At 36.8% G+C, this 12738-nt stretch overlaps 1 protein-coding gene across 1 annotated transcript; it reads left to right on the forward strand.

The window, feature by feature from the left end:
• Nucleotides 1-7353: 7353 nt before the first annotated feature.
• On the forward strand, nucleotides 7354-7728 carry LOC307121966 (histone H2B-like; the record flags this gene model as incomplete). The annotated part of the gene is made up of 1 exon (XM_079809757.1): nucleotides 7354-7728. One exon carries the CDS (start codon nucleotides 7354-7356, stop codon nucleotides 7726-7728), a length of 375 nt encoding a protein of 124 aa, XP_079665883.1.
• Between the last annotated feature and the right edge of the window lie 5010 nt (nucleotides 7729-12738).

Below are 12738 nucleotides of genomic sequence, written 5' to 3' on the forward strand. Positions count from 1 at the left end.
TTTTGTGCATATCTGTAATGGAAAAAAAAGCTTCTGACCGGCGGAAAAATGTGTTAAATGAATGAATTACGATTTGTAGATCGTGCTTTTGCTTTAATACACACCTTACGCAATCTATTTTTCAGTTATTTTTAAAAAGTGGTGGGGACAATATCGAGCCTGGCAAAAAGTGGTGGGGACATGTCCCACCCGTCCCACCCGTAAATTACGCCTATGGCTGACTCCCTGATCAGTGCCCTGACTATGGGATGATTTTTGACTCAAAATGATTAATGAATGCACGCACAATTATCCATGTACTAGATAAATGTTATGAATGTATCTTACTAGCCACAAACAAATGCCATTCGATTTGAATCTGTGGAATTCGGGTTTGAATGATTGTGCAGCGATTTGTACATGTTTGCGAATAAAAATGTTCTGTTCTGCATTCATAAATCATAAACTGCTCATTCAAAAAGTAATCTGTGCATTTGTGAATCAGGTGACACGCGTGCATTTATTGACGTCTTGTTCGAGTGGATCGCGTTCGGTTCATTTGGATTTTGAGACTTCCTTTTCGCAGTTTACAGCATTTCAAGACCCGCACACACACAAACAACCAACTAACAAGCCCAGTGTTATTCATTAATGTGTAAACGATTTTAAAAATTTGCAAATGTGCGTTACTACACTGAAACAAATGCTTTTCAACTGGTGTCTGTAGAATAAGATTTTCATTAACATGAAGCATTTTGTACCAATAAAGTCATTTTTGTGAGTATATATATGTGCTATTTTGTAGTAAAGTGTCATGATTTCCACGTGCAAAAAGTAATCCGTGCATTTGTGGATCAGGTGACGCGCATGCATTCATTGACTCGTTTGTGAGTCGATCCTATTTGATTCATTTGGATTTTGAGACTTTCATTTCGCCGGTTTGGCCTTGCACGATCCACACACAGAGAGATGTGTAAGAAAACCTGCTGCCACTAGATGGCAGTATCTGCCAAAGCAGACACCGACACCGTGAGCGTTATTCTGCCTTATAAGACGCTTCTCGTTATAAAGACGAGGAAAACGCTTAACAGTAGGCTAGCATTAAAAAGGTATTAATAACGCATACTTTGTATAAGCAAGCAGATTAAATCAGGTTATGAACACAACATTGTTCATAACAACATTTTTCTCCCATAGAAAACCATTATAAAATGCTTAATTTGCAATATAGCTGTGACAGAGGAGGCGTGGTTTAGCGAGGTCTGCACGGAGAGAGAGCCGGAGTGGCGATGAGTAAGTAGGTCAAGTTCAAATGCTGAACACCTGTGTTTGATTGCAGTGATTGGCATGGAGAGACAGTATAAAACCTGAGGGAAATCATCAATGGAGGAGAGAGAGACTGACTGGGAACTTGTGCGGACACTGGGAGCTGGAAAGCTGAGAGGAAACAAGTTATATAGTTCTGAGTTATTTAGAGCGCTGTGAGCGCAACGTTTACTTTGTGTTGGACAAAGAGAGTTCTGAATAAAAGCACTAGTTCCAGACCAGTTACGTTTACCCTTAATTGTCTTCTTCCTCCTTGCTATTTGAACTTTGTTACAATAGCATGTTCAATAAAGTGTATAGCCTACTTTTAATTTTTAATACCGTCTTACTGCATGAAGCCACATTAATATGCGTTTTCTCCCATAAAGCCTATTATAAAAGAAAACGCTTAATTAAGCGTTTTCTTTTATAACAGGCTTTATGGGAGAAAACGCTTACTATGATAAGAGCCTAGAATATGAATGCGATGCGCAAAGTAGGCTATCACGTGCAGGGCATTTCGTCCCCTGTTAAAAAGAAAACGCTTAGCGTAGCATGCAAGACAGTGACATTAAATATGAACTCAAAACGCGCAAATTCACATTGTTTCCTCGGGAATATTCTAAAACGCATTATGAAGACCGTGCAAGACCAAACTCTTATTAATAAAAGGCAAGCATGTGCAAAAAGGCAGCTCTATAATTACGTTAAGTATTTTTCTGCACGCTTAACGTGCATGGCTTAATTATAACCAGTGGTATTAAAAGAACAAATTCTGTACTTCACTAATAAAGAATAGGCTAGCTATATAGTAGCCTATATGTAGGCTACATAAAAACAGACGAGTCCAGAATAAAATTGTAGGCCTACCTTAGCTTTTCCTAGAAACCCGTTATAAAGAAAGCACTTAACCTGGCTTAATGTAGTAAGACATTAAAATACCAAACTCCGTATAGGCCTGCATACATTATTAATTTAGCAGATAAAAAGAAGCCTAGAATATGAGCGCAACTGGGGAGTTTCACGCGTTTCTTCTCAACGGGCTCTAAGGAAAGAAATCCCCAGATTGCGTTGTGTTATATTCTAGGCTCTTGCCTGTAGCCTAGGCTAAGCGGTTTCCTACCGTAGAGCCTATTAAAAGAAAACGCTTAACGTGGCTTAATGCAGTAAGATGGTGATAATAAAAATATACACCTAATTGAACATCCACTCGCTATATTGCATGTTAAGCATTGTATAATGGTCTTCAATTGGAGAATAATGTTGTGATGAGAAAATGTTGTTCATAACCTGATTTAATCTGCTTGCCTATACAAAGTAGCTAGACTATGATTTTAATGTTAGCCTACTGTTAAGCGTTATCTTTACAACGAGGAAACATTCGCGTTTTGAGTTCATATTTTTCTGCTTGTCTGTAGCCTACAAAATATGTTTTATAAATAAAGTGTGTAGTGAATTTGGTGTTTTAATATCACTTTCTTAAGCCACTTTAAGCATAATATGGGTGAGAACGCTTGATTCCGGTGTCGGTGTCTGCTTTGGCAGATATTGCCATCTAGTGGCAGCAGGTTTTCTTACACATCTCTCTGTGTGTGGATCGTGCAAGGCCAAACTGGCGAAATGAAAGTCTCAAAATCCAAATGAATCAAATAGGATCGACTCACAAACGAGTCAATGAATGCATACCCGTCACCTGATCCACAAATGCACGGATTACTTTTTGCACGTGGAAATCATGACACTTTTCTTCAAAATAGCACATATATATACTCACAAAAATGACTTTATTGGTACAAAATGCTTCACGTTAATGAAAATCTTAATTCTACAGACACCAGTTGAAAAGCATTTGTTTCAGTGTAGTAACGCACATTTGCAAATTTTTTAAATCGTTTACACATTAATGAATAACACTGGGCTTGTTAGTTGGTTGTTTGTGTGTGTGCGGGTCTTGAAATGCTGTAAACTGCGAAAAGGAAGTCTCAAAATCCAAATGAACCGATCGCGATCCACTCGAACAAGACGTCAATAAATGCACGCGTGTCACCTGATTCACAAATGCACAGATTACTTTTTGAATGAGCAGTTTATGATTTATGAATGCAGAACAGAACATTTTTATTCGCAAACATGTACAAATCGCTGCACAATCATTCAAACCCGAATTCCACAGATTCAAATCGAATGGCATTTGTTTGTGGCTAGTAAGATACATTCATAACATTTATCTAGTACATGGATAATTGTGCGTGCATTCATTAATCATTTTGAGTCAAAAATCATCCCATACCTGACTACTGAACTAGGAGCTGATTGAGACGCACCCGAAGTATCAGCAGCAGTGATGGCGGCAGAGAGCGGCTTTTCTTGCGGCTTGAGTTGTTGTATCTAATACAAATTAAGCATCTCTAGTTGATAAATAGAGTTATATAGGCGATCTGGCGCTGGAATGAGTATTTGAAATCATGCAGAGTGCACGTGGCGCTGTTTACAGCTCGTGCACAGACTTGCGCTTCAATCGATTGCTGTTGCGGAGACTTTATTCGTTCCGTTGAAATCACAAAACCAAATGCACCCAATGTGATATGTCCCTGTTCTTGATATACAATCACTGATTAACATCTTTGGTTTTAATGAGAAAATAAACTATACACAGCAGATCTATGTTTTTATTCACTAACATAAAGAATCTCTGCACTACAAAATACTGTGTTATATAGCAGATGTAAGGATGAAACTATCATCCCATTTCTGGAGAGGTGCGCGTCAGGGTACTTCGTAGGGTACGTGCGCATCACACAGCCTACGGCGTAGCTACGGCGTACACTCGATGCAGAAGTATAAATTAGCCTTAAGCCTGATCAAAGCTTAGTTCTCCTCACAGCACATCTCAAATAGTCTCTGACCATAGGCCTTTTTCACACTTCCTATTTCCGGAAAGTGAAGCAGTGCACCTCTACTTCCGGTCCCATCGCGACTCAATCAAAACGCGGGTGTAACTGCAGCGATCCCGTGCTCTAATACTAATTAATGACATCCTTACCTCAGATTTGACCATTTCCTGACACTAAAAGAATAGAGGAGAGCATGGGTGAGACTGATATGGTGGGATGAAGTTGTATGTTTGTGTGTTGTAGGCCTATGCATTTCCAAACTGCGGATGTTTACGTCTCATATCGTCAGCCTGCTGAAATGTTCCATCCAAATGTGCATTCTGAATAATAAATACATTTCTAACCTGCCGCAGTCCAGTGATTGTCTTCTCATTAACATTAACATCAACGTTTCTCTTGCTAATCATATTTCATACCTGTTACATTTTTTAATTAATTTGACTGATAAACACCCTTACGAAAGTTAACCATGGTTTTATTATAGTTTTTTTTTTCGTGGATTGACTACCATTTGTATTAGTTTTACTACAAATACCATGATAAACTACAATAACCATGTTTTATTTTATTTTTAATAAAAACCATGGTTCATTTTCATGTAATAAATAGATGAATGAATGCGCGGTAACTGCCTTAAAGAAAGTAAACAATGTTAAGCATTTAATTAATCTTAAACAGTAATACGTTAACAGCGTGACTGAATTTTGGCATAAATGTGTGAATTACATATACTGTAGGCTACAGTGAAATGATTGTCATTGAAAAGTGACAGAACAATGACTAAAATATTAATACAAATCAATATGTTCATTCAGATCTTATTCGTCATGTCTCACACACACTTAATCGCGGACACTATTTAGACGTGCACTGACACCGTGTGGTGAAATAATCACGTATGTTTACGACCCTCGGCTTATGTCGGATTAAAAAACTACAAGTTCAGCAGAGTTTGGAAAATCCTGTACACAGTAATGATCAGTTTATCTCTTCTCCTGTCTCGGAAAATGTCTGGATTTTTAAATCATCCTCCAGATGCTTATTTTAATTGTCATTTGTTCAGCTAGGTGTTCACAGCACATTGAAAACATGCATAACCGGAAGAATCAGCACACTGCTTCGACGCGCACTTCCGGTATTCAATTCCTCTGTGATAAAGGCCTATTGTTCAGTCTAATCATGGCCTTCCCTTCTCTATTGAGCGTATACCTGGCTCATAATTGTACGGCTGTGGTCCGTCATATGAGTAAGAATAAACATTTACAATTTCCTCAGCATTGCGCATTGTTGAAATGGACCGCACTCCCTCCCGTTACGTCACTTCCGTTTTTGCATTTTCAGATGCGGAAGTAAAATGTTCTCACAAAAACGACTCCAGAAGCCTTAGTAGCGTATTAATAAATATATTTTAAAGAAAATCTAGTTCATATTTTTTTTTATATATATACATTGACTCACTGGGGGCTGTAACCTGCAATATGCCCTTTAATAGAGAAACTTATCATGGGATCTACAGCTCATGAAGTCTATCAAAAAATATATGTATATCAAAAACTCATTTGAATGTTTTACTCCAGTGTAGATGATATAAAAAGTGACATGAAAGGTTTTATGTGGTTGTATGCTGATCGTTTTGCCTGTTTAAAGGTTAAAATGTATGCAGTCAATAAAGTTGTGTTTGTGAAAGAGTATCAAACGTGAACCATTTTAACATTTCAGTTTTTATACAATAATTTGTCAGGGTCTCCATTGTTTGTGTTTTCTAAATTCCCATCACTAAAAAGATAAAAACAACAACAACAACAACAGCCGAAAAACACTTAAAATAAACATGTACCAACACAGGCATAAACAGAAGATAAAATAGATGTGCCTCTCTATTATTAGTAAAATTATTAAATAAGATTGTGAAATGGCCTCTTGTCTCTTCGTTTACTCTGGTGAGTTTGTAGTAAAGCACTTTCCACTATAAACCACTGTAAATGATATGATCTTTGTGAAATACATTTTATGAAATGAGTTTTAATATGAATAAACGTCAGGGTTGAGATTTTATCACATGTGCTCTAGTTTGGGGGGAGGGGTGTGTTCCATGTGACGCGGTGGTGGTTTCTGTCAGGTCCTGTAAGCAAATATAAACTGCTTCCTTGTAGCGCTTATTTACCACTCGTTCATTGATCATGTCTGGAAGAGGCAAAGGCGGTAAAGGACTCGGTAAAGGAGGCGCTAAGCGTCACCGCAAAGTTTTGCGCGATAACATCCAGGGAATCACCAAACCCGCCATCCGTCGTCTGGCTCGCCGCGGCGGTGTCAAGCGCATCTCCGGTCTGATCTACGAGGAGACCCGCGGAGTGTTGAAGGTGTTTCTGGAGAACGTGATCCGCGATGCCGTGACCTACACCGAGCACGCCAAGAGAAAGACCGTCACCGCCATGGATGTTGTGTACGCGCTGAAGCGACAGGGACGCACCCTGTACGGCTTCGGAGGATAAACGCCTGAAATCAAGAGGAACCACAAACCCAACGGCTCTTTTAAGAGCCACACACTCCCTCACTTAAAGAGTCATATCACAGAAATGCTGGTTATACATTATATCCTTTCAAATAAGTCGATATGAATAATAACCAAAATGTGTAAATTCTGCAAAGAAAACATTGGCTTTTCTAATTTCTAAACACAATTTAAGTTTCTTTTAAGATCATTTGAATACTGTATTGCGTTAAAATTTATCAGCTTTTGGCGGATATTCAAAACAAGAGTTGTAATGTTTCTTTCAGACAATATAACTGTCTATTGCAATTTCAAGTGATTTACAGAATCAAGAACTAAATTAAAATGATGAAAATAAGTTATATGTTAATGGTAAACGGGCTATTTTAAAAATGAATCTTATTACTTTATTATAAAAATGAGTCTTCAGACTTTAATCAAATCAAAAAAGAGCGGGACATGAACAAAGGAAACGAAAATGTGCGGGGTCTCCTTCAAACATAAAGCGGTAGGCGGGGCTAATATTTACCCGCTGCTTTGAGTTGTCCAATGAAATACGAGTTTATGGGTTCGGCCTATGAAAACAGCCAATCAGAATAATCTCGTATCTCTCAGTAAATCAGCATACGTCTGTGCATAAAAGCCTCTGTATCGCTCCTAAGCGCACATAGACTCTTCATCATCATGCCTGAACCAGCAAAGTCCGCGCCTAAGAAGGGCTCCAAGAAGGCCGTCACGAAGACCGCCGGTAAGGGAGGAAAGAAGCGCAGAAAGTCCAGGAAGGAGAGCTACGCTATTTATGTGTACAAAGTGCCGAAGCAGGTTCATCCTGACACCGGCATCTCCTCCAAGGCGATGGGCATCATGAACTCTTTCGTCAACGACATCTTCGAGCGCATCGGCGGTGAGGCGTCTCGTCTGGCGCACTACAACAAGCGCTCCACCATCACCTCTAGAGAGATCCAGACCGCCGTGCGTCTGCTGCTGCCCGGAGAGCTGGCCAAACACGCCGTGTCCGAGGGCACAAAGGCCGTCACCAAATACACCAGCTCAAAGTGAGCTGACCTCTGACCTTACCCACCCCAAAGGCTCTTTTCAGAGCCACCCATTTTCTCGTTTGAAGAGCTTAAGTTGTGAGATGAATTGAAAGTTCTTGTTCCATTGGTCAGTTTCAGTAAAATGTCGTTGAGAAAAACATTTGTCGTAAACCACCTATCAACTTAAAATGTTTAATATAATTGTGCAATTTTTGACAGTTTTGTATTAGAAATAATTGAATGGGGTGCCTATGGGGCAGGACAAAAGAAACCACTTTATTTTTCTCATCCAATTTCTGTGGTAGTGAAAAACGATTATGCTTGTCAATACTGACAACTGTTATTAATTCTACAAAACCTTACTTATTCATAATTATCCATATCAAATTAACCCAAAACTGCAACTATAAGTATTTTCAGTTTTATTTGCACATGTTCGGTTCACTCACATTTGAGATATATATATATATATATATATATATATATATATATATATATATATATATATATATATATATATATATATATATATATATATATATATATATATATACACACTAGAATATATACATACATATATATATTATATATGAGTATGTATGTATATATATATGTGTATATATATATATATATATATATATATATATATATATATATATACACACATATATATATATATATATATATATATATATATATACACATATATATATACATACATAAATACTCATATATAATATATATATATGTATGTATATATTCTAGTGTGTATATATATATATATATATATATATATATATATATATATATATATATTCTAGTATATGTCAAATTTGAACTATGGTAAAAAAGGTAAATGGACTGCATTTATATAGCGCTTTTAACAGATCTACGGCCATCCAAAGCGCTTTACATTTGCCTCACATTCACCCATTCATACACTCATTCACACACCGAGAACTATACTATCACAGCTCTAAACTGCTCAATGTAGATGAACATGATTGACAACAATTTATACAAAGCTCATATTTTCATATCAAACTCAAATATTTCAGTGGAATAATTTTCTTTCTCAGTGTCAGAAACAAACATCCTAACAACAAATGTTGAGTTTAATGCTATTTAAACATTTAAGTAAAGTTGCGTATGAGACTAGCAAAACAGAGAAATCGTAATTATTTGTTGACAAAGTCAAAACACTGCTCTAATGTTGTTCCTTACAGAACTTTCTGCTTCTTGCTTTTCTTGGTTTTTAAACTTTCTTTCTGCTCTACATCTGTGGACCAGCAATAATATATTGTATGACCTACAACACTTTTTATATACTATAACATAGGCCTATTTACTGCACCAAAAAGTGCTTCTAGTTCAACATTAGGCTTCAGTATTTGGGTAATTTGCATTATCAAGACACAAAAAAAGTTGGATCCTTAAAACCTTGTCATAAAAATCTCATTCCAACCAGCCAAACAATTTTGTAAACCCTTATACTGTTAGTTTATGAATAAAATAACACTAAAAGATTCTGGAATCTATCGCCGCTTCAATGTAATTATGTGTATATATACACACACAGGGCTTGACATTAACTTTTTTGCTCACCAGCCACTGTGGCTCGTGGTTTTCCGAAGTTATTAGCCACTCAGCATTTTCACTGGCCGCAATTTTGCTGTTTGGAAATTACATTTTATATGATTAAAGTTGACTTTGAGATTTAAAACTTTCAAATGCAGAGTGACCACCCAAATCAAGACTGCATATCAGCTGGTATGTGCAGGTGGGCAAACTCAGTTTGAGTTTAGTCTAATATGAGAAATTGAATATGATATGAGTTATTTTTGTTAGGCTATATAAAATAACAAAGAAGCAAATTACAAAAACAATAGTACATTTAAATTTTTTTTTTTTTTTCAGATAGAGTAGGTTTATTTAATATGTATGCATGTATTTAACATCTGTAGTTGTTTGATTAACATTAATGACAGACAGGTATTTAATTGGACTGCTGAATGCATGGATGTAATATTCTGACACATATCCAGTACCCACCTGTTTACGTACACACTTAAGCCATAAACCGACTGTGTTCGTGCAAGATACTCCACACGATGGACATTTTGACATCATTTTGCGTCCCAATTAATGTCATAGTTTTGTTTGATTTCCATGTTTAGTTTACAATTAAACATAAGAATTTGGGTTTTTGTTACATTTAATTTATATACGGCATATTCATTAAATTGCGCAAATACTTGCATAAGATTTGTGAAATGTCATCTGCAAAAAGACAAATTTTGTGTTCCATACCGTTAATTTCAACCCCTGGAATCAACAAGTGCTGTCCGATGTCAGTGGTTCTATATAGATGGCGAAAAGACAGGGAATAAGACAGCAACCCTGTCTAGTTCCTCTTTCCAGGAGGAATTTTCTGATAGAGACCCATTTACTCTTACTCTGGCGTCGTGTTTTGATTTATTGACTTGATACACTGGGCAGATTTGGCATTAAAACCCAACTTTTCTAGTGCTAAAAAAAAAAAAAAAAACAGTTGACCCTGTCAAAGGCCTTCTTAGCATCAAGACTGATTAGAGCAATAGGTAATTTATTTCGATGAGCCTTATCTATTATATGAAGAGTTCTTATATTATCATATGTTTGTTGACCTTTAACAAAACATCATCTATCAAGTCTGATAAGAACAATTGTATTCTGGATGCTAAACTAGAACTAAGAATTGTATAGTCTGTATTAGGGAGTGCTAGCCTGACGTCGTCATACTCAATTCTAGTCAGAATATGAGTCTGATACTGCTCCGTTGGGCTGTGATTATGGGGCGTGTTTCAACCGAACCAGGAAAGACCTCAATTGGATAGACCTACAACCAATCAGAGCAACGGAGCGACGGGTAACGTTAGTTGTCAAATGTCAACAGAACTCAACTGCACTGTGTTGCCAAGTCCGCGGGTTGAAGCGACCCCAATTAAGTGATTATACAGACCCAGGAATGCGAATTTTAGCAGGCAGCCCTGCCAAAATAACACATATTTTACCCCCCCAAATACCTTTTTTTCCGGAGAACCCCACAGGAAAGCTATTGGGCTTGTTTTTGGCTAGTTTTGAGGAACGTTAGCAATTGGGCGGGTTTTGTTGTAAAAACTTGGCAACCCTGCACGCACGCTGGAATAAGTAGCCTAACGTTAGAAGAAAAAGATTATTGTAAACGATCTTTGCCGGTGTTGTAAAAAAATTATTTAAGGATACACAGAGTACTTACCAACACAATCATAATTTCTGAGAGAAAAAGTAAAGGTGAATTGCATATATGAACAAGTTCTCCGTTTAGGATTAGAACAAATTCACCCAAGCGCCTTTGATGACGTGGATGATTACGTTACGTTTATCATCTGTCCATCATCGTCTAAAGCCCGCCCTGACAATTTCATTGGTCCGAACAGTTTCTGTTCGGGCAGAATTACTTCTCTACTGATCAAGTCCAGACCGAACTGCCCGAGTAAAAATGTTGTGGGCGGGGCTACGTTCGGCTGGCATCCAGGCTAAGGGAGTGCTATGGAGCTATATTTTTGACAGTGTCTCCTTTTTCTCCTTGGGATTACAGAAATTATAGCCTCTTTCCATGATGGAGGAGATTTCCCTTCTTTTATGATCCAATTGAAAGTGTCCATTAGTAGTGGCACCAGTTCTTTATAGAAATATCTATACCACTCTTAAGTTAATCCATCACTCCCTGGTGATTTGCTTGATTTTAATTTGCTCATGACTTCTTGTAATTTGGTTATTTCTGCAGTTAAATCACCAATAAAGGGCATATCTAATGTATTAAGGAACTTATATTAATAACAGAGGTCTGTTTGTATATAGTTCTTTATAATAATTATTAAAAAGTAGTTCCAATATCTTTTGGATCATATTTAATTTGATTTGTTTTGGGATCGTGTATTTTGAGGATTCAATTATCAGTTTGTTACTTTCGCATTCACCTTGCCAATAAATAAAAGTGCTCTTGGTCCTGATTCATAGTAAGTTTGTTTAAACAATCTAGCCTTTATCTCCACCTCTAACTGTAATAAGCCATTTATTTCCTTTCTTAATTCTCCCATTTGAGCCATCAATTATTTGCATTATGTTCATGTTTAATGTCTTAAAGTGCTGGTCTTGCACCGTGCCAATAAATATTATGTTTTCACTATAGTTTGGATAATATCCGCCGCAGAGCTGATAGTTACCCGTTCAATTTAGCGCTGGACGATTCATTTGTTTGGCCGTAAAATAAGTGATTTTGTCAAAATTTCCTATAAAATGAACTAATAATTCCCTTTGAGCTAAATCAATCTGTTTTCCTTGCAAAAACTACATTACCAATGATGCAGGTACAGAAAAATACAGCAATCAGAAAGCAGAAACAAGCAAAACGCACCAAAAGATCTTGTTAGCTCTGCCCACTCCCTTTGAGTTGGTCTCCCCAAGCTCTCAAAATATTTAATATATTTTAAGTTTATTGCAAAATATGCATATATACTCATATATAATCAACATTTTTAAATGAGTAGTTTTATATTTCATGCATGTATTTCATTTTTAATAAAATATTGTAATTTGCAATGCTTAATGGGGTTGTAGTTCTTTCCCTCACTAAAGCCGTTAAGTTCACAGTCTTGTACTTTTGTTTTTGTCTGATTTTCAAATACTTTTATGGTTCAAATCAAAGTTTGTAATGTTATTATTCACCTCGTAGCTGGTTGGCTTGGTTCATGGCTTATACCGCTTTAGCAAAGACTTTTTGAAATCCCTGTGGATAAATGGGGTTAACAGACAGTTTATTCACAGCTCGGAGCAGACAGGCAAAAAGAGTGAGTATTCAGTTCAATATACTTTGAAGATAGTGAAGATATGTAACTAGACTTTCCTTTGTTTACAGACTTCTGAGGCAGCGTAACAGTTTAATGATCTACAGCAAAATAGAGAGAGCTTTGGTGAGAACTAAAGAAATATTTAATTACTACAGTAGTAA

Source organism: Gobio gobio (genome assembly GCF_949357685.1).
Source record: "Gobio gobio genome assembly, chromosome: 25".
NCBI lineage: Eukaryota > Metazoa > Chordata > Actinopteri > Cypriniformes > Gobionidae > Gobio > Gobio gobio.